The following is a 23,216-nucleotide window of genomic DNA, read 5'->3' on the forward strand; positions in this document are numbered from 1 at the left end:
CGCCTCTTTCAATATTAGTTTCAGTAGTATTTCCCTGTCGCCATTACACTGCAGTTTCACCGCGCTCTGTCTCGCCGCGTTGGAGACGATGGGAAGCGTTCTTGTTTACACGTTAGCATGTGCACAAAGCAAGGCTGGTTTCCTGGTGGTATTTTTGCAATGATTTATGACCCGTCCTAGTATCATCGTACTAAACACTAGTGTAAAACAGAGCTCCCAGTGAAGCACTATGACGCCCGACCAGCACACTCACTGGATTTCATTTTAGCTCTCAGATGGAAACCTGGACTGGGACCGCTGGGCCGGGGAGGTATGTGTCTGTGGCTGCAACTCTGAAAAGGAAGTGGTTTTGTTTCTCAGGTTGGCAGGCAGAAATTCACACAGGAGATTACCAGAATTCATTTGAATATAGTCTATAGTGTGCATGACTCTCAGCTGAAGTTTTGCCTCAAGCAGTTTTCATTTTTTTTTGTTTCCTTCTGAAGAAGAAAGGTTATAAAAAAAGGGCCGACGGGTGGATTCGAGCTGGCGGAGGTGTAGCTTTGATTCATTTATTCAGAATTTGATTGTGCTGCCAAGTAAGATTGCACGTACACGGAAAGATAGAAGGATATGAAGGAAACACCTGAACTGCAAATGCATTTAGATTTTACTCTGTTGTATATTAGGGTATTTAATGTCTTTCTTACTTGAGTTTGCGTTTTTTATTCTTACTCTTGCAGTACTGTTTCTCTGATTTGTTACGATCCATGATGCGTCTTAAGTTACTTCTAATATTAAACTAATGATTCACAGTGTGTTTTGTTGCTTCACTGCCTCTACTTAGTATTTCCTGATGAGGCCGATCACAGTGTGCAACGATTTGATTAGTCACTTAAAATCCCCTACTTTTGTTTCTATTCTTATTAATAAAAGGTTAGATTTTATTTCTCCTTAAGCAAAGTCTTTACCATGAGAGCTCAGTGAACTGTCAGGTCTGAATGTAAATCCTAGTGCAGCCCAGTGAATCCCAAGCAGCTAAACGGACTCGTTTCGTTTCTTTTCGCAGGTTATGTATTCAGCACCGTGTGCTACGACTCCACGATGCCTGAAGATATTTAAAAATCTGCTTTTTCAGAAGACTATTTTTGATTCCTGTGGAATCTTTAGGACTTTTGGCCACTTTTGTTTTTAACAAAGCGCGCCCGCCCACGACCGCGGAAGAAAGACCTGGGAGACCAGAGCATCGCAGACTCCACGCCAGTTACGACGATGCCCGTACAAGCGCCGCAATGGACGGAGTTTCTGTTGTGTCCCATCTGCACGCAGACGTTCGAGGAGAACGTGCGCAAGCCCATCAGCCTGGGCTGCGGCCACACCGTCTGCAAGATGTGCCTGAACAAGCTGCACCGCAAAGCCTGCCCCTTCGACCAGACCACCATCAACACCGACATCGAGCTGCTGCCCGTCAACACGGCCCTCCTGCAGCTCGTCTGCCCTCAGGTACGTCGCTCACAGCTCAGACCTGCTTTTTTTGTCACAACAATACTACCTTATCCTAATTTAGTTTTCCTGTAGAATACATAAACATAATCTAATGGGTCATTAGGTTATAACTAGGGCTCAGACGTCTTTCCGGGAGATCAGACAACAACAAACTTGATTCTGTTTTATAGATGATTAATTATATGAATGGAGCCGTTACGTTAGGGTTACATTTTACTGCTCAATTCATGTATTTTTAACACTGACTGCAATTTTATTATTCCGAGCCATTAAACACCAGTCCTGGTTTAAACTGGTCAATCACAGTAAGTCGCAGCGTCGTTGTTTTTGGATTAATTGCTAAATGCCATAAATCAATGGACGAGTACCTAATTAAAAGAGTGCCAGATAAAAGATAGTATGATTCATCATACCACAGAACACGTTAACGCTGCTCCAGAGTCCAGTGGTGGTGTGCTTTAGACCACTCCGTCTGACCTTTGGCATTGCGCTTGGTGATGTAAGGCTTGTATGCTGCTGATGAGGTTTGGAACTCAGTTACCGAGTCAGCGGACCATTGGTGACTTTCGTACTTTCTACACACCCCAGCATTTGGCAACCCTGCTCTGTATCTTTACAAGGGCGGCACGGTGGCTCGGTGGGTAGCACTGTCGCCTCACAGCAAGAAGGTCCTGGGTTCGATCCCCAGGTGAAGCGGCCCGGGTCCTTTCTGTGTGGAGTTTGCATGTTCTCCCCGTGTCTGTGTGGGTTTCCTCTGGTAGCCACCCACAGTCCAAAAACATGCAGTCAGGTTAATTATAGATACAAAATTGTCCATGACCGTGTTTGACATTAAACTAGAACTGATGAATCTTGTGTAATGAGTAACTACCGATCCTGTCATGAATGTAACCAAAGTGTGAAACGAAACGTTAAAATCATAATAAACAAACAAAGTAGACTAGTTAATTTTTGCCTTTTGTTTTGCTTCCTTGTAAAACTCATCGGTGCCACCCAACTTCGTGCGTTTCTCTTTACCGACAGGCACAAGGAAACCAAACTAATTAATTAATCCAAACACTCGGGTTTCATAATATTATCATCATAGTTTAGTAGGGCTGGCTTTGTTTTCATGGCTTGCTGTCAGCAGTGGTCTTGTTTTGATGGACAATAGTAGATTACACTACGCGTGCACACTTCCTGATTTAGACAGGCGTGTTATCAACAACAACAACAACAACAACAACAACAAGAATACAGAAGTGTTTGTTACGACTGGGTGGTTGAAGGAAGCTAAATTCAGAGTTGGACTTGTTATTCAGTAGCTGTTTGACTTTGGATTTCTGTAAGAAGAACTCGTGGTTGTTCCTGTCTGGTTACATTGCACGAGTGTGTTTGTGTTGAGGGTTTATATTAGATCACACATAGTCCAAACCCACATCCATCCCAGAATAACTCGCCGCCCTTAAGAAGTGATGAGAGGATTTAATTTCACTGTAATCATTTGTATTCATTCAATAATTAAAATATTATATATAAGTTGCAGCTAGGAAAATGAGTTTTTTTGAGGGGTTCTGGCTACATTACTGCAAGTGTGAGCTTGTGTAGCATAGTAATAAGAACCACACTGTTGGTAACAGCACTGCCTGAGTTCCAGCGGCTCTAATTCCGGCCTGGTCTTACAAATACAGAAGGTGTGTGGTGTTACGTGAACCTAGGCATTGGTGGGGCACAAGTGCACCCTTAGGGTTGTGTCAGGAGGGGGTCCGGCGTAAAACCTGTGCAAAATCAAATATACAGACTAATGATCTGTTATTGTGACCCCTGAATACGTAGGCCAAAAGGAGTCATTTATTTATAGGGCAACTGTAGACTAGTGGTTAAGGTTTGTTTTGTTTTGTTTATTAAGATTTTAACGTCATGTTTTACACTTTGGTTACATTCATGACAGGAACGGTAGTTACTCATTACACAAGATTCATCAGTTCACAAGGTTATATCGAACACAGTCTTGGACAATTTAGTGTCATCAATTCACCTCACCACTTGCATGTGTTTGGACTGTGGGAGGAAACCCACGCAGACACGGGGAGAACATGCAAACTCCACACAGAAAGGACCCGGACCGCCCCACCTGGGGATCGAACCCAGGACCTTCTTGCTGTGAGGCGACAGTGCTACCCACTAAGCCACCCTGCCGACCAGTGGTGAAGGTGCTGGACTAGTCATCAAAAGGTCACCACTGCTAGGTTGCAACTGTTGGGCCCCTAGAGCAAGGCCCTTAACCCCCAATTGCTTAGACAGTATACTGTCACAGTACTGTAAGTCGGTTTGGATAAAAGCGTCCGCTAAATGTCGAAAATGTAAATGTATTCAACACGAGCTGCATATAAAGCACTCGGACCAGACATCAAACATCAAACATCAGAGCTGCCGTGCATTCTTTGCATAAATGCAAATACAGCAGTTAATCGCAAAAAAACGAATTCATGAAGTTCAGAAGTTGTTCTATATGAGTAAAGCCTCAAGCCCTTTTGTGGAAGTTTCGGCAAATTGTGTTGGTCACATCTGTAATTTCCGAAGAGGTAATTTGCATTGAAATGCTTGAATAGCTGCATAAGACACCCTGTGCAGGTTTCAAGCTCAGATAAAGCACGTGTGCAGAATAAAGGAAGCCATGTGAGATCAGCCAGAACCGTCAGTAGAAGCATAATTCCTATATATAGACAAATTAAAATTGCTGTTAACCCCCGAGTGGAAAAAGTGTGTGCCTTGTACAATATAAACGTATTTTAAAATGTTAGTTTTAATTCATATATTTGCATGCCTGGTTAATTCAATAAGCACAAGATCAGGTTTTATACTCCATTTATTCATGTCATTTTTATCACTAACTGGGAACACTGGGAGTAAGCGGTCAGTGAAATGATCTCATCTATCAGCTTTTGTGGCTCCTAAGTTTTCACAACAGTTTGCAACACACCTTGAACACTTGAATCTCATCACAGCTGAAGCGTTTAAAAAGGTGGTTATTGAGTCCTAATGGTTTAATCATGTTTGAACCCAACTTTAGGTTCTACAGACTAGCACTGGGTTTTAAGATCAGTATTATTATTATGTAGGGTTTGTGGGGCGGCACGGTGGCTCGGTGGGTAGCACTGTCGCCTCACAGCAGGAAGGTCCTGGGTTCGATCCCCAGGTGGGGCGGTCCAAGTTCTTTCTGTGTGGAGTTTGTATGTTCTCCCCGTGTCTGTGTGGGCTTCCTCTGGGAGCTCCGGTTTCCTCCCACAGTCCAAAAACATGCAAGTGAGGTGAATTGGAGATACTAAATTGTCCATGACTGTGTTCGATATAACCTTGTGAACTGAAGAACCTTGTGTGCAGATAAACTACCGTTTCCTGTCATGAATGTAACCAAAAAGTGTAAAACATGACGTTAAAATCCTAATAAACAAACAAACATTGGGTGTAAGGCAGTAATGTCTGTGTAGACGCCTGGTCAGCACCGATGGACTGGTATAATAGATACTTGTTTATTGCAGTAGTTGTACCCATCCATCCTTGGAAAAGCACGTTACACCTTTAACATCACATTTTTAAAACATAAACCACAGCCTAGGTGTCTTACATGCCACTGGATCTTTCCGGGACTCTTATGCAGTAACTTTACACTTGTGTAATATCGGTCTGCACGTGATGTTAGAATGTTTTCTGTGATTGTACTAAACGCTGTTTCTTTTCTCCTGCAGCTACCCAAGTCTCAGCCGGTCACATTAATAAAAGGTGCGGAGGATCTCCAGCATTATGATGAAGCTCGCACGTGTGTGGAGGAGCTGGCTCTTTATCTCAAACCCCTCAGCAACACCAGAGGTCTGAAAACCTTCCAGGACGATATTTGAATCATATTTAGATAGCACAGAAAAACACCCTTAATAATTTTATGTTTATCTGGAATTATTTATGGATTGTTTTGCATTTGTGGTGTTTATTATTCGTTATTGTGTATTTCATGTTGTATAAATAGCTGTAAGTAATGCTGATTTCCCCATCTTTCTGTTTCCAGGAGTCGGACTGGGCACTACAACACAGAGCCTCCTCAGCAGACCCATGCAGAGGAAGTTAGTGACCCTGGTGCACTGTCAGCTGGTGGAGGAGGAGGGGCGTATCAGGGCCATGCGTGCTGCTCGTTCTCTGGGTGAACGCACCGTCACCGAACTCATCCTGCAACACCAAAACCCCCAGCAGCTCTCCTCCAACCTGTGGGCTGCTGTCCGAGCCCGAGGTTGCCAGTTCCTCGGCCCTGGTAAAACTCGCATGACGTTCTGCCCTTGTTTACACAAAGCCCAACAGCCTGTTAGATATTTGTGTAGGAATCACTCATGTGCATGTGGCTAATCAAATGATTCTGCAGCTATGCAGGAGGAGGCCCTGAAGCTGGTCCTGCTTGCCCTGGAGGATGGCTCTGCCCTGTCTCGCAAGGTTCTGGTTTTGTTTGTGGTCCAGAGGCTGGAGCCACGCTTCCCTCAGGCATCGAAAACCAGTATAGGACATGTGGTGCAGCTGCTCTACAGAGCCTCCTGTTTCAAGGTAACATTCCGTAGTCTGTATCATTGTTAAATAAATAACCAGGTGATTATATGGCTTTATTTACTCGTCACATGCTAAATGACTTCCTTTTCTTTACTTTGTTTTATTTATCCTCCTCTCTAGGTTACAAAGCGAGACGAGGACTCGTCGCTGATGCAGCTTAAAGAAGAGTTCCGCACGTACGAGGCTCTACGGAGGGAGCACGACTCTCAGATCGTCCAGATTGCCATGGAGGGGGGTCTACGCATCGCCCCTGACCAGTGGTCCTCCTTGCTTTACGGAGATCAATCCCACAAGTCCCACATGCAGTCCATCATAGATAAGGTGAGACACGCGACACACGAAGCGCAAATCGAGTGAAGTATGAAAGAGAAGTTCCCTAAGCATTTAAAAACAAGAACTGGTTCAATATGAGGACGTTCAAACATCAGATTGTAAGTCTAGTTTATTTTAGCTGGTACAAAACCAGTAAGCAGGTCTGTTACGCCTGCCCATACACACGTTTGCCTATGTCTAAGGGAAAGGAGCCGTCCCACAATTTGGCGTGTATTAATGCATTTAGTAACCTAGTGATCTCTCTACATTTCATGTCATCCTAGACTCCCGAGAACAGGGCGTGTCTAAATTCGTAAATCACTTAATATGCTCCCACTGAGGCGCCTTCATTCTGAGTGATAATTGACTGAATGACGAGGGAGCGTCCGACTCTTCCTCAGCGCTGAAGGCGATCCCAGCATTCAGTGCGGCGCGACTTTTCTCACAGAAAAATGACAAATAGGGTCGATGAACCGGTGCGGAGCAACCAACGGAGTTCTTTGCAAATGTAAATAAATTATCGTCGATGTTTAATTTGTATAAAGGTGTTGTTATACAAGTGACGTCTATTTGTAAATTCAGGCTCGTCGGGGACGGTTTAATCGATTTTGGTTCACGGAGGGAGACGTTAGCCGGCGTGCTTGCGGATTGTGCCGCCACTGATCATTGGTTTGAATGGCCTGAGGCTAACTGTGTTAGCTAAGTAAGCTACAACTGCGGTGACATAATCATAAGTTGTGCGTCTAAATAATCTGAATAGTCTGAGTTCCATGTCTTATTAGAATCCTCTCTACTGAGGCAGCCGATCAGGGTGGCAGTAGGCAGCTCACTGTGTCCAATGATATGAGGAAAACCTGACCCACTGCCACTTTGACCAGGATTAAGTGATGGGAAAGCACTAAAATGAATTGTGCTGTATTGTTCTGTAAAGGTTATGGTTTGTTCTTTAAGGATTTTGAGAAATTAAACATGTGATGCCACAAGCCTTGGGCGAGTAATTTTAGACCAGCTGGTTTTGTGCTTGTACCAAACACCATAAATCTGTTATCATTAGTCCTGGTCCGGTGGAAAAGCACTAAATAACGTGTTTGTGTTTCATTGTAGTTGCAGACCCCAGCATCCTTTGCTCAGAGTGTACAGGAGCTCACCATCGCTCTGCAGAGAACAGGAGACCCTGCCAACCTCAACCGCCTCCGACCACATTTAGAACTGCTGGCTGATGTTGATCCCAGCCCAGGTCAGTCAGCCATTCTCTTACAGCTTACAGTGTGTGTCTGGCTTTGACTTCTAGATGTGTAAAAAGAGGATTTTTAAATAATCATGTACTGCTTGATGGGCGTTTGGGTAGCGCAGCGGCAAACCACGCTTACTGGGATCCAGAATTCAAATCCCTAGCTGTGGTCTTGGCCGGTCGGGCGTCTACATATAGACATGATTGGCTATGTCTGTGTATTGTGTGGATATTGGCAAGGCCTTCTGATGGATTGGCATGGTTAGTGTGTACATGTTTGACGTCGGAGCTCATGATTGATTTTGCCTCTCCTAGATGCTCCAGCACCTACATGGGCGCAGCTGGACAAGGGCCTGGTGGCTGTGAAGACGGTGGTGCACGGCCTCGTGGACTTCATCCAGAACCACAGCAAGAAGGGAGGAGACCCACAGCAGGTTCGTAAATCCCCAGTAACTGGCATACTGCACAACCAAAGTTTACTTCAGGTGTTACCTGATCCCAGCTCACCCCACAAAGTGAATGAGCTAATGATTAAGTATCCAATGGTGGGTCAGGTGTGTTAGGAACTCCGGGACTGACACTGTAGAGAAACCATGACAATTATTGTGTACTATGGTGAATCCACAGTTGCTGGTGCAGCGCATGTTTTGCTCAGAGCTGAAACGGCAAAGCTAAGCAGTACATTTCTCATGCAGAAGTACTGCTGATGTACACACTGATAGTCACATTTGGTTAAAAAAATAGAACTAAAATGGGAACTGCTTCCTGAATTCCACTGACAGATTGCTTATGAGTAAGTGCTGTTAAAAATAATGGTGCAAGGAGCAGCTTTCGTTGGAATGTGGGTGGAGGGAAATATTGTAGATTCCTGACGCTTGTTCTTATCTGTTGTCGTAAAAAAGGAACTCTGGCAGCCCTGTTTCTAACAAACCTGACTGAGAAAGCTACTGGTTGTCTGCTGCTCCTTAAAAAAACCTCTTAGTTATAGTCTTGTTTTTAAATTCAGGTGACATTCTCTTAAATTTAAGACTACAACAAATGTCCTCCTCTTTTCTGTGTCATAGATTCTACTATGCCATCATGATAGTTTAATCTTACATGCAAAGCAAAAGGTACAAAAGCGATGCAATGGCCGAAATCAACTCTCATTCAGCAAATCTTTTTTTAAATCATCTAATTTTTCAAAATCATTATGTCCAATTGGAGCCTACGTCTTCTACGTCTATCTTGTGGTTGTCTCACACCCCCTCTGATACTAGTGCAGCCACCGATCGCTTGTTTTTACTTGGGTTGCCCTGTTGCCTCACAGCTAGAAGGTCCTGGCTTTGATTCCCAGGTGGCGTGGTCCGGGTCCTTTCTGTGTGGAGTTTGCATGTTCTCCCCGAGTCTGTGTGAGTTTCCTCCCACAGTCCAAAGACATGCAGTCAGGTGAAAAATTGTCCGTGACTGTGTTTGACATTAAACTTGCACTGATGAATCTTGTGTAGGCAATAACCACCTGTTCTGTCATGAATGTAACCAAAGTGTGTAAAACATGACAATAAAATCCTAATAAAATAAAAAATAAATACACTTTTACTTGGCAGGAGAAGGTTTCACAGAGAGCAGAGGTTGTAATTGCAGCAGAGATGAGTAACCCTGCTTTGACTACTGTCCCTGTCTTTTACAGAGACACTGCCAATTGTATGTATGTGTAGACGCCCAATAGGCCGTTTGATAGCACAGCTGTGCACTGTACTTAAGAGCTGGAGGTCCCAGCATAAAGTATCTATCTATCTATCTATCTATCTATCTATCTATCTATCTATCTATCTATCTATCTATCTATCTATCTATCTATCTATCTATCTATCTATCTATCTATCTATCTATCTATCTATCTATCTACAGTGGGGCCAAAAAGTATTTAGTCAGCCACTGATTGTGCAGGTTCTCCTACTTAGAAAGATGAGAGAGGTCTGTAATTTTCATCATAGCTACACTTCAACTATGAGAGACAAAATGAGAAGAAAAAAAATCCAGGAAATCACATTGTAGGATTTTTAAAGAATTTATTTGTAAATTATGGTGGAAAATAAGTATTTGGTCAATAACAAAAGTTCAACTCAATACGTTGTAACATAACCTTTGTTGGCAATGACAGAGGTGAAACGTTTCCTGTAAGTCTTCACCAGGTTTGCACACACTGTAGCTGGTATTTTGGCCCATTCCTCCATGCAGATCTCCTCTAGAGCAGTGATGTTTTGGGGCTGTCGCTGGGCAACACGGACTCCACAAATTTTCTATGGGGTTGAGGTCTGGAGACTGGCTAGGCCACTCCAGGACCTTGAAATGCTTTTTACGGAGCCACTCCTTCGTTGCCCGAGCGGTGTGTTTGGGATCATTGTCATGCTGGAAGACCCAGCCACGTTCCATCTTCAATGCTCTCACTGATGGAAGGAGGTTTTGGCTTAAAATCTCACGATACATGGCCCCGTTCATTCTTCCCTTAACACGGATCAGTCGTCCTGTCCCCTTTGCAGAAAAACAGCCCCAAAGCATGATGTTTCCACCCCCATGCTTCACAGTAGGTATGGTGTTCTTGGGTTTTTCTTCTTCCTCCAAACACGACGAGTTGAGTTTTTACCAAAAAGTTCCATTTTGGTTTCATCTGACCACATGATATTCTCCCAATCCTCTTCTGGATCATCCATATGCTCTCTGGCAAACTTCAGACGGGCCTGGACATGTACTGGCTTAAGCAGGGGGACACGCCTGGCACTGCAGGATTTGAGTCCCTCTCGGCGTAGTGTGTTACTGATGGTAGCCTTTGTTACTTTGGTCCCAGCTCTCTGCAGGTCATTCATCAGGTCCCTCCGTGTAGTTGTGGGATTTTTGCTCACCGTTCTCATGATCATTTTGACCCCACGGGATCGAGGGAGATTATCAATGGTCTTGTATGTCTTCCATTTTCTTACAATTGCTCCCACAGTTGATTTATTCACACCAACCTGCTTGCCTATTGTAGATTCACTCTTCCCAGCCTGGTGCAGGTCTACAATTTTCTTCCTGGTGTCCTTCGACAGCTCTTTGGTCTTGGCCATGGTTGACTGTTTGAGGCTATGGACAGGTGTCTTTTATACAGATAACAATGTCAAACAGGTGCCATTAATACAGGTAACGAGTGGAGGACAGAAGAGCTTCTTAAAGAAGAAGTTACAGGTCTGTGAGAGCCAGAAATCTTGCTTGTTTGTTATTGACCCAATACTTATTTTCCACCATAATTTACAAATAAATTCTTTAAAAATCCTACAATGTGATTTCCTGGATTTTTTTTTTTCTAATTTTGTTGATAGTTTCTAATAGTTGAAGTGTAGCTATGATGAAAATTACAGACCTCTCTCATCTTTCTAAGTAGGAGAACCTGCACAATCAGTGGCTGACTAAATACTTTTTGGCCCCACTGTATCTATCCTATCTAGTTCTCATTCAGCAAACCCTTTTTTTTTTTTCATCCAGTCCAGTCTTGTCCAGTTGGAGCCTATGTCTCTTTTGTGGTTGTCACGCCCCCCTCCAACATGTGTGTAGCCGCCGATCATTTCTTTTTACCCTCCAGAAGGTCTCACAGAGAGCAGAGGTTGTAATTGCTGCAGCGATGAGTAACCCTGCTTTGATTACTGCCCCTGTCTCTTACAGAGACACTAGCAGTTGTGTGTGTGTGTGTGTAGACGCCCAATTGGCCGTTTGATAGCACAGCTGTGCACTGTACTTAAGAGCCAGAGGTCCCAGCAGTGGTGGGCTAGCACATTAGGACTCCCCTCACTTGACAGTTGCCTGCATCAGTGTCAGACATTTGTTTAGTTTGGTTTCCAACTAAGCTCAGGGAGTTTTTGTCTTCAACGGCAACAGAATTTGGGAAAGACGATACCATACACGATGAGGTGTTCTTTGTCAATGTGACTTGCAAACAATCACGTGTTTACTTTTGCTATAAAAAAGGCAATAAACAGATTATTCCCCCCAATATATGAAAACAGGAAACCTTTTGTTTTGTTTTATGACATTATAAAATTCACAGTTAAATTAAATGTGTGTCTAGTCAGACTATTCATGGTTAAAGGGTTAATTTAAGGCACTCTGGAATGCAATGTTTTCTCTCTCCCTAGGCCCCCCAACACAGCAAATACAAGACCTACATGTGCAGGGACATGAAGCAGAAAGGAGGCTGCCCCAGAGGTGCTAGCTGCACCTTTGCTCATTCTCAGGAGGAGCTGGAGAAGTAAGCGGCTTCGCTCAGTTTGTTTCTACATGTAGTTTTAATGCAGCACGGTTCTAATTTCCTGATCTGACTCCAGGTACCGCAAGATGAACAAGCGGCTGCCCACGAGGAAGCCCCTGAGCCAGTCCCTCACGCAGCTTAACGAACTGGACTCGGGACTCCCCGATGACTGTCTGGTCGTGGAGGGCCTGGGCCACAAACCTGCCATGGTCACCAACGGCATTCTGTCTGTTCCGCCCGGGTCTGGACTCTCGCATCTGGTCTCCCGGGGCTCCGACGTCTCCTATGAGTCAGCTCGCAAGCTGGGAAAGCTGGACTCAGAAAACCTCAGCGGCCCTGAATCACCACCTGACTCGTGAGTGCTTCCTTTCAGTCTGCATACTGATCTAATGGGCTTCGCTTTGTTCCCTGCTGTCAGTTATGATTAAACTAAAGGGGACAGACGATGGACTCAGAAATATATGCTGTGATTTTTAAGTATTGGATGTTAATAGTACTATATTGCCAAAAGTATGTAGACACCTTTCCATATTGGTAAGGCCCCACCTAACTCACCGCAGTGAAAATCCGAGTCACAGACCATGTAATATGCAATTTGCTGTGAAATTCAAACAAGCGATTTAACATTTTTCATTTAACATGTTTCGTGTAGCGTTAATTTGCATTGAGGCGTCCTAGCGATCCTACGGCAATTCAGTTAGCAATCGGTTAGTCAAAATGTCGAAGCCTTTGCACCGTCACTGAACATTAGTATAAATACTTACGGAGCATGTTGTAATTTATTGGAGTTCTATAAGTCAAATGCTAAATGATATTTTTGAGAAGTTACTAGGGATGTAACGATACACAATACCCACGATGCGATTGACGATATTGGGTTCACAATACCATTTTTTTCCAGATTTTTTGAAACTGAAATTAAAGATAAATTATGTCAGTTTCCTTTTATTACTTCTAAAAATAAAATAAAATAAAATACTGTATTTGTGCTTATCTTTTATTTATCTAAATAATGAACGCCCTTTTATTTCTGAGGTAGGTACAAACTAGGGATGCATTGATACCATTTTTTCCCAACCGAGTACGAGTACAAGTATTTTTGTACTCGCCGATACCGATACCTATTTAGAACGATGCAATCTGGAGCATTATGGAATAGTGTAGTTGCTTGGGTTGCCATCACTAATTGTAAAAAAAAAAACACTGCACAGACATCATTGAGAAAGCTTCTGACAAGCTAACGTTAACATTCATTAATAAACGCACGTCATTAACGTTGTGCACATCATACATGCGATGCGATTCTGCTGATTGAAATATTTACTTTAAAAGGATAATACAGTCCGATCCCATCTGAGCCGATTCTATCAGCACGTTCATTCGTGGTTCACCTCGGTAAATCGTAAACGACTCTGAGTCGGCTCCCGCTCTGTGGTAATAACCAGTATAATTAAGCCTGAGCTTTATAATGTAAGCGAGTCACACAAAATGTTCTGTAGTAGTTGGTGTTTATTTACAACCGCATCATTCATTATACCAGTAAACACGGAGAGATGACTGAGAAAAGAAACTTACGCTGCGCTGAAAATGAGTCGACTCCTGAATCACTTGTATCGACACTGTGAACAGAGTATTAAAGACACACACACGTCCTATGACAGCGGTCGCTGCTTTTGTAACCGGTTATCTTCGCTGTTAGCTCTATTTTGAAGGTTGTTGTTTTTTTTTCAGACGGAACTAAATAACATTAAACGTGCGTGTGAGCGTGGTCAGTGAGAATAATTCAATCTGTCTCCCGTGGGTGAAAAATGAATTGCTTTCGTTTTAGAAGTAAAAAAATCTCGCAATGTCAGCAACCCCCCGAGTTAATGAGCGCGGTATCGGGCTAATACCCGATACTAGTATCGGTACTCGTGCATCTCTAGTGCAAACTATGCAAAACAATATTGAATTAAGCCCAATTTGGCTGAAAAACCCTGAATTTGGCAACCAGGCGTATAGCGCCAGTGACGTCAACCAGGCGAGGTGTACAGCGCCAGCGCCCTCTGCTGTTTAAAGTGAATATCGATTCATTTTACATGTCAAATCGATCTGAATCGTGGAATTTTTGAATCGGTTATTAACTGTTCTGTGGTGCATCGTTACATCCCTAGAAGCTGCTCGCATTAATTGACCTCAAGTCTTTTGTTTGCATATAAAAAAAAAAATCCCCTTTCTTTTTGGGCAGGTTGGATTCTATGCCTAAAGTGGGAATGCCTGTGTTGTCTCACCCTAGAGTGACGAGAGAGAGCCTCACTGGACACAAAATGTCCGCTGCCTCAAGAGTTTCCCAGATACCCCCGTACCCCCCACATCAGCCCGACGCTTATTACTCTGACTCAAGAGTACCAGCATCTGCTTCCCAGTACGAATCACCTCAGTATCCTGCTGGTAAGCCTGAAAATAACTCCTATAGCTGATATTTCTGAGAATATCGCTGCACGTTGTTCTTCTCAAACTCAAACTCTCTGTATTTCCGCAGGTAACTCCTACACATATCCACACTTGCAACCTCGATACGCCCGTCCCCAGATCGACCCGGGACTGGCACCTTACCCAGACCCCTATCCCGTCTCCTATGCCTCAGAGCGCTCGTACCCAGCTCCTCCGTCCGACCCTCGCTACGGCTACCCACCAGCCCACGATGGCCGCAGACACGCGCCGTATGGAGTCCACCCTCCCATCCAGTCCTACGCTCGGGAAGAGCTGGGCCACAGGAGTCCCGTACCTATGGAGATTCCCCCACCATCACAGCCCCAAACCTCTGGAGCTGCTTCTTCCTACCTCCCGGAGTCTGCACGAGACAGATACGGATCTGAAGGTTACAGCCACCGCGCCCACGGCAGGCCCTACAACAGGGTGAGACATTATTTATCACTCGTACTGAAGTATCACTATTGTTTCTGCTTTTGTTACGCCAGGTTTTGTGAGTCTGCTTGGACAGTCTTGTTTGTAAAGGCCGGTTCAGCTCGACGTTTTGTATATATGCCGCAAAACCCTTTACAGATCAGATTATGGTGGTTTCATCATGAGCTTTCAGATGTCAACCAAAATAAAAACTGACTTTATAGTAGAAAACTCAACACGTCTTGTAGGGATGCAAATTTTGAGTGAACCAGCTATTTCAGCGCTGATTAAAATATCTCGTGGCACACACCATGCCAATTTTGTTGCTCATTAAATGTCTTCTTGTCTCTTAACACAGAATGCCTACGCCCGGCCCCAGCCCAGCCTGGACTATCTGCACCGCCGCAGGAAGGAGATCATGGCTCAGCTGGAGGGGCGGAAAGTCGTCTCCCCTCCTCCCTTCGCCTCCTCCCCAAACCTGGCTCATTCTTATGATCCCGGCTACAACCAAGAGGTCAGGGGACAAAACCATGTAAGCAAATGAATGCATCTTTATAAAGCATGATAGATTAGATTCAGTCGAACCCTGACACATGCAGCATTCACACTCGCAAACCAGTCCAGTTCTCATGACTGTTAAAGCCAGAACTATAGAGACTGTACATAGACTGGACTTTGTTTTAGTGGGAGTAGGTTATTATTTATTATCTCTTTGTAAATAGGCAGGAAGACAAAGGTTCCCTATTTTCTTACTGTGAAACTGAACTACTGATCCCATCATTTATTGCAGGTTATGCTTACGGTCACGTTTATTAGTTCCTTGTTATATAATTAATGATGTGTCATAAATTATTAAGTAGTTTTTTATTCCTCTGGAAAATTAGACTGTTGCTATCTAACTTCAGCTTGTTTATCTGTATTATATATAACAGTTAGTTCTGACATTACAAAAGCGATTGGTTGAGACGTTCACTGTGTCACTCTACTGACACGTTGTTGAGGAACTAGTGCTGACAAGCTTTATACACACAAACTGTAGTTAATTTGTATTTGTGCTCATAAGGAACGAGAAATAAATATAACGGATAAGTTTAACATTTGACCTGCAGTCCAGTTTGGCCAGACTCCAGTTAAACCCAAACCATTTCCATACACCCCTGCCCAGCTTTTCTGAATTATGTTCAAATCAAGCGGAGTAGCGCTCAGGGTGAAGCGGTTTAATTATGACATACATGTTGTGTAATATATATATATATATATATATACACACCGACGAGACATAACATTATGACCACTGACAGGCGAAGTGAATAACACCGATTATCTCTTCATCACGGCACCTGTTAGTGGGGGGGATATATCAGGCAGCAAGTGACATTTTATCCTCAAAGTTGATGTTAGAAGCAGGAAAAATGGACGAGCGTGAGGATCTGAGCGAGTTTGCTAGGGGCCAGATTGTGATGGCTGGACGACCGGGTCAGAGCATCTTCAAAACTGCAGCTCTTGTGGGGTGTTTCCGGTCTGCAGTGGTCAGTATCTATCAAAAGTGGTCCAAAGAAGGAACAGTGGTAAACTGGCGACAGGGTCATGGGCGACCGAGGCTCATTGATGCACGTGGGGAGCGAAGGCTGGCCCGTGTGGTCCGATCCAACAGACGAGCTACTGCAGCTCAGACTGCTGAAGAAGTTCATGCTGGTTCTGATAGAAAGGTGTCAGAATACACAGAGCAGCACAGTTGCAGGGCTGGAAGCAAAAGGGGGACCAACACAATATTAGGAAGGTGGTCATGATGTTATGCCTGATCGGTGTGTATATATATTTGTATATTTGTATTACCCATGTTTAAACTTTGCAACTAAACATGCTTTTGTAAACGATCAGCAGTATTTGGAAGAGAATCCCTCATCGTTTGAGAGCTTCAGGGAACCAGACTACGCTGCTCAGTACTCTCCGTGGTCATGTGACACGTTCGTCCCCTACATCGGCACCAAGGATATGAAGTCCAAAGAAGGCCTGGGTTCAGGCTACATGGAGATGGTAAGTTCAAACACCACCACTGGGAGGTTATACAGACAGTTTAATTTCTGTGATAAAATGAACTTATGCCATCCATGAGGCCACCTTCTTGTAGAACAGGGGTGTTAATGGTCTTGTACTATTAATATTTCTGTCCTCTGTCGCTTTCTGTCTTCCTTCTTCCCCATTTGTTACTTAAGAATGATAGAAATCTATTCTGTTCTGTTGATAATAAATAAGTCTGTGGCATTTTACAGCTACAATCTTCAACGTTTTTCATTGCATAGCTTTATTTTTTTCTTTAGTAAGAAACAGGTATCAGAATATTAATCACTACTACATGTGTGAGGAGGCTGTGTTCGGGTGGTGCTAGCCCGCTAATGCTGAGATCCAGGGTTTGAATCTGGTCCCAATAAATTCTGGACCAGATAAGTTGCGTCAGGAAGGGCAACCAGTGTAAAACTGTGCCAGATCTGATATGTGAACCAGAATGACACCTAATATGAGAGCAGCTGAAGCAGAAGAAAAAACATTTGCAGTGGATTAGGAAACACTGGACACAAGACAGGAGCCTTTAAAAGGGCACCAGTCCATTACATTTACTGTGTTTAGCAGACACTTTTATCCAGACAGACTTACAGTTGTAATTGAATACAATTAAAGCTATTGAGGGTATTTTTGTTTAGACGTTTGTGTGAGTACAAAAGCAGAGTGTATCAGTGTTTGCTCTGTTGCATTTGTTCTTGTTTTTTGACCATGCTGGTGGTACAAAGGCCACAAAATAAAGAAGAGTCACTTAGTTCTTTAGGATGCTTACACTTAATTTAACGTTCTGAGACCATCAGATATGCACCATTTTTATTTATCTGCAGAATATTACATAAACAATAACTGTGTTTTAATGAACCCAAACACTGCCACATCACCCCACTGCTGCACTCCTTTTACTGGCTTCCTGGTATTCAATATAAAACAATGATGCTCGGCTGCACAGCCGAAAATGGACCAGTTCCAACCTACTTTATGGAACGTTTTAAATCCTGTACTATACCACGTACAGGCCACAGGTCTGGCTCATCTTGATCCACCTGTGAGAACTTGAGGAAAACAGGCATCAAGGCTTTTCTCTGTACTGGCACCCACGTGGTGGAATGAACGTTCCCTGTCTGTGCAAACAGCTAAGCCTGTAAAGACCTCCATCACCTCTTTACTACACATCTAACCCTGCATTAACCCTAAACCCTTACTGCACTTACTGATCTGTTAAAAAAAGAATGTTCTAGCCGCCCAGCGGGATATTCCGCTAGCACACCAGCATCGAGTTTCTGAACTCCTCGGTTAGAAACAAAGTGTTGCCACCGGTCGGCTGGGCGCCATCCAGCGGGCATAATTGGCAGTGCCTGCAGCAGATACTAATTAGCCACCGTATCAGCAGGGTGGGGGCCAGACTATTCTTTATACGCTGTGTAAGGATGCAGGGGTGAGAAGAGAAGGGCTGTACACGTGTCGGAAGAGGCGTGTACAGCGACGTGCTCTTCTTGGATGCAATCTGGTATCTCTCAGCAGCGGAAGACAAAAATTGAGTCACTAAATCAGGAGGAAAATAGGGGAAAAAGCATAAAAAAAGGGTGTTCTGTTTTCTGGTATTTGTTTATAAGGAAGCAATTCTGATTAAGAGCGTCTGCTGAATGATGTGAATGTGCAGAGGTTTGTTTGTGTGCAGAGTATGTCTACATATTAGATTTTTACTTCTCTCGTGTTTACTTTGTAAAAACAAAAGCTTGTATGAGAGCTGGTGTAAAGCTTAATGTTCCCCCTTTCAGCAAACGGTCGATAAAGCCTCCGCCATGGAGCTGCAGCGCCGAACAGCAGACGTCAAAGACGATGACCCCATCATACCATTTGGCTCCCTGCCCACCGTCTCACGATTTGGAGCCATATCACGCACATCCAAATCTGGCTATCAGCATGTTGGTCCTGTGCCAGGACCCCCAGCCAAACATGCTGCCAGTGCAGGTAACTAAAACGGCTCTGCCTTCTTTAGTTAATGACTTGGTGTGGTGATCAGCTAATAAATGCAAACTGTTTAAGTCACGTTTTGATGGTTCGTTTGTTTTTATCCAGCTGATTACAGCTATGGAAATCGTGGAGGATGGAGTGAAGCCTCTTATGCTCAGCATCCAGCCATGCCATCTCAGGGACATTTCAGTGAGCGGTGAGTGTTCTTTCCTCATAGGTTAGCTGGTCTTACATGCAGCTTCTTAATCAGCTGATGACAATCTAAGATCACAAAGACTGATTAGTGTATAAATCTGTACTGGAACAGAGGAAATATCCAGAACAGTAGGAATGATACCACACTCCGTGGTGGGTGATACCAATGCCCTAGAAACATTGAAATAGAATTTACACATTACGTCTTACATTAAATCACAGTGCATGCTGCAACAAGTGTCATTTTGACAGTGTCAGAACAGCAGTGCCAGAGTTCCAGGGGTTTAAATCCAGAAGGTGCATGGTGGTATGTGACCTGGCCATCGAGCTGGTCCCACGTATCTGGCATAAAAACTGCCAAATCAAATATGCAGTCAAATGATTCGCTGTGTCGAGTCCTAAAAGGAGCAGTGGGAGAGCATCATAACCAAACTTACCCTGAATCAGATTCTAGACATAAATGTCTCCTTGTCTATTTATAACGTGCGGTCCCAGGTTCAGTTCCCAGTTTAAGCGGTCTAAACTTTCTGTGTGGAGTTCGCGCGAATGTTCTCCAGTCCATTTTCAGGAGCTCCGGTTTCCTCCTACAGTCCAAGGCACGCAAGTGAGGCGAATTGGAGATACAAAATTGTCCATGAATGTGTTACACATTGAACTGTAACTACCTTTTCTGTCATGAATGGAACCAAAGTGTAAAATCTAAAAATTCAAGCCTCCAGTTGTGGTACCTCCGAGACTAAACATTACACCTCACACTTTTTAGCGCGGTGGCCTCACAGCAAGATGGACTGATCCCCAGGTGGGGCGGTCCAGGTCATTTCTGTGTGGAGTTCGCATGTTCTCCCCGTGTCCGCGTGGGTTTCCTCCGGGAGCTCCGGTTTCCTCCCACAGTTCAAAGTGTGACGATAAAATCCTAATAAAACAAACAAACCTGACTCTTACAGAGAACTTTAAGTTGCACTACGTGATTTTCAATAAAGTAATGGATTTATGGTGTATATAAATTCAGACCAATGAATGTCATGCATTATAAAAGGGTTTAAGAAAACGGTTGCTCGTAAATATAACTGGAAACTTTGCCCATGCTGTGTTTATATTTAAACTAACTGGTTTCGTCTCTTCCTTGTGATTGCAGTCTGCCCCCTGCTGCCCAGGATAGGGAACGACTGAGAATGGAACTCCAACAGGTCAACCAACAGATTACCCAGCAGACTCGCTGTATGGAGGTGAGCTACTGATCTGTTCAGATAACAGAAACAGAGACCTGTTTTCCTAAAATGAAACGGCAGCTGGAGTATAATTAGATCCACGAATATTACTGGATTTACCGGCTGAAATACATTTTACACCTTTTCTAAGTACTAAATTCATGTTTCAGCCACAAATCCAATATATAAAGGAAATTATGTCCTTCCAACTTTGCAGCAACAGTTTAGGGAAGGCCCTTTTCATGTTTCAGCATGACTGAGCCCATGTGCACAAAGCAAGCTCTATAAAGACGAGAAGAAAAGCGTCCTCTGACCTGAGCACCACTGAACAGCTTTGGAATGAACTGGAACACCAACTGAGGCTTTCTCAACCAACAATCAGTGTCAGCCAGACAGATACTTTCCTACAGACGTTTCAATGTCTTGTGTGATTTTATTGATATTCAAATGTCATTTTTATCAGACAGCTTTAATCACACAATGACTGTCATGACTTGATTGTCAGTTATCAGTCAGTCATTGCATCTAGTCCAGCGTTGCTTGCTCTGCAGGTTTTCCTACCAGTCAGGAAGGAGCTACACTTGATACAGCTTGTTTTAATCAGAAGGGTGTAGTCCTACCACTGATCCAGAGTCTGGGATAGAACATCTGCATGGTTGGTATGAAAACCTGCAGCCACTGTGGCTCTGTGTGAAAAACAGCAAGTACCACCGATCAAGCTTAATGTTTGTAGATACAGTGTGCACTTCTGGGCAAAACATGTCCTGAATGGCAAAATATAAGCATTTAATGGTCTTAAAAACAAATCATTAAACAAATAGGGCTTTAAACAGTTAAAACATTGCAGAGCTTGAATGTGTTTAATCTGAAACCAAATATTCTCTATAGGGTGTGAATCTGGACTCCGACCAGGCTGAAACCATTATGTTTTTGGCTTGCCCATTTCTTTCACTTTAGAGTATATAGTGAGCTATGCTGTAGTTGTGGCAGAGCTTTAACGGTGTGGTTGTTTTGCAGAGGGAGTCCGGTTCAACCACCGGTCAGGCTGCTCCAGTGGAGTGGTCAGCAGCTAATGTTTCCAGCGAGCAGCTGAGCTTGGAGCTACACCAGGTGGAGAGAGAGATCGGCATGAGGACACGCGAGATTGTAAGCAAGACCTCTCGGGCAGAACTATTCATTAGACTAAACAAAAACAGAGCAACCAAGCCTTTCCAATACATGCATTTACTGCTTTTAAGCCTCATAATGAATGTAGCACAGATTGATTTGATTTCTTTTAGACTGTCTGTGGTAATCTGTGAAGAAGAAAGCTTAAAGTCATGTGAAAAAGTTAGGACACCCCATGAAAACCATGAACATATTTAAACATATGGACATTTAGGCTTCATTTGAACAGTATTGAGAGATGAAGCTTATATTACTAAACAAATAAAGCTGAAAAAAATACTTTTAAACACAAATGCAATGTTTCTTTGCAGCAGGAAGCCGCCGGAATGAATTATAAGCTGGCAAGAGGCAGTGAGAATGGACAGACTGAGCACAGCCTGCAGCGTGAGGATCACCACCTATCCATAAGGTCAGAGCCCTACACACAGCTCCTCTCCATACAGAAAAACAGGCTAGCACACCGGAGCTGACATTTCAAACTCAACGGTTCGAAGCTCGGCTTTGCCATCAGGCTGGGCTTGGGCGGCTACGATTGGCCTGTTGTTTATAAAGGGAGGGAATAGCCGGATAGAGACTCCTCATGACTGGTTCAATTACGACCTCTGCTGGCTAATTGATGGCGCAGAGTAGAGGAATAATGCATCGATCAGGGTGTGGCTCATTGTACACAAAGCTGATCTGCATATGGACTCGCCTCGTGCAGGTGTCGGAGGGTGCGTGTGTCAGTTCGCTCTCCTCAATCGGGGCGGGGGTCAGCACCAGTAGAGAGGAAGCGTAACGCAGTTGGGTTCAAACTGGACGCGCTAAAAATCGGGAGGAAATGGATTAAAAAAATGTCTTGTATTTATGCGTTATGAATTCTGAGCGAAGACACGCGGCCTGACTGCTTTTTTCTCTCTGTTTGCAGTGAGGGCTCAAATGGTTCGAGCTCTGTGGTGCAGGACTGCGGTCTGGGCAGCACCAGCATGTCGTCCCTGACCAGCAAGACGTCCTCACTCAGCCTGTCGTCCGAACTGGTGTCCAGCAGCCCAGACCTGAGCAACAACGGAGTGGCTCATTCCTGTTCTTAACCAGTCTTATCTCTCTCTCTCTCTCTGCTTATTTTTTCTTTGTCTCTCTCTCGCTTTCAAACTTCCATCTTGGTTTCACCGTAAGCGTTCGCATTGCACCACCCGCCGTCTAACATGCTCCGCTCTGATTGGATTCACGTCTTTATGCCGCTCCAGTATTGGAATGTTGAACATTCCGAGTTTTCCATCATACAAGGGCTATGTGGGAAATTTGGAAACAGCTACAGAAGGAAAGAAAAACCAGACAAATGTGGGTGGTGTAGAATTAGACGTGCTCAGTCACACCTACAGGCTTTAATGATGAGAAATAAGCAGTATCTGCCATTTATTCTGTTTCCTTTTTGTTCTGTGAATGAATATTTGGATTTTTTTTTCTATGACAAATTTTTACTCTCTTGGAGAACCAAAGCATCCAAGAAACATTTTATTTGTGTAAGTGTTTACTTGGCATTACGGGAGTCTCAGTAATAATGCTTTCCTTATTTACTTTACTAGCTTGGTTTGCAAACTCAAAAACTACATTCTTAGTAGTTTCCCATCACCGTCACGCTCGGGTCATTTTACGTCTACGCTGTGCCGATTCTCTTTGGTTGTAGCGTCAGGATTTTTGTTTTTGAGAGCATCAAATTGTTCACCCAGTGGGCTTGTGCGCTGTTTTGGAAATTCTGCTACGTTTGCGGGGACGTTCTTGTCCTCCATCAGTGAAAAGACATCGGCGTTGCTTGCTGGTTTGTTGCGTCACTCATCATGTTGCGTGCGTTCATCGTTCGTTTCCATTAACAGGTTTATTCTGGTCGGGT

At 43.8% G+C, this 23,216-nt stretch overlaps 1 protein-coding gene across 3 annotated transcripts; it reads left to right on the plus strand.

Annotated features, from left to right (window-relative positions):
* Window positions 1-1,138: 1,138 nt before the first annotated feature.
* rc3h1a (ring finger and CCCH-type domains 1a) lies at window positions 1,139-22,558 on the plus strand. Of its 3 annotated transcripts, none has more exons than XM_063012623.1 (19): window positions 1,139-1,482; window positions 5,214-5,334; window positions 5,528-5,767; window positions 5,876-6,051; window positions 6,175-6,375; window positions 7,471-7,603; window positions 7,913-8,031; window positions 11,743-11,855; window positions 11,932-12,210; window positions 14,083-14,285; window positions 14,377-14,753; window positions 15,100-15,273; window positions 16,623-16,778; window positions 18,581-18,773; window positions 18,882-18,972; window positions 20,107-20,197; window positions 21,197-21,325; window positions 21,658-21,755; window positions 22,254-22,558. In XM_063012623.1, exons 1-19 carry the CDS (start codon window positions 1,252-1,254, stop codon window positions 22,414-22,416), a joined length of 3,288 nt encoding a protein of 1,095 aa, XP_062868693.1. In that variant the 5' UTR covers window positions 1,139-1,251; the 3' UTR covers window positions 22,417-22,558. The 3 variants fall into 3 exon arrangements, with proteins under 3 accessions (XP_062868693.1, XP_062868694.1, XP_062868695.1); XM_063012624.1 differs by having other exon boundaries at window positions 21,661-21,755; XM_063012625.1 differs by having other exon boundaries at window positions 14,131-14,285.
* The last annotated feature ends 658 nt before the right edge of the window (window positions 22,559-23,216 follow it).

This window comes from Trichomycterus rosablanca, chromosome 17, assembly GCF_030014385.1.
Source record: "Trichomycterus rosablanca isolate fTriRos1 chromosome 17, fTriRos1.hap1, whole genome shotgun sequence".
NCBI lineage: Eukaryota > Metazoa > Chordata > Actinopteri > Siluriformes > Trichomycteridae > Trichomycterus > Trichomycterus rosablanca.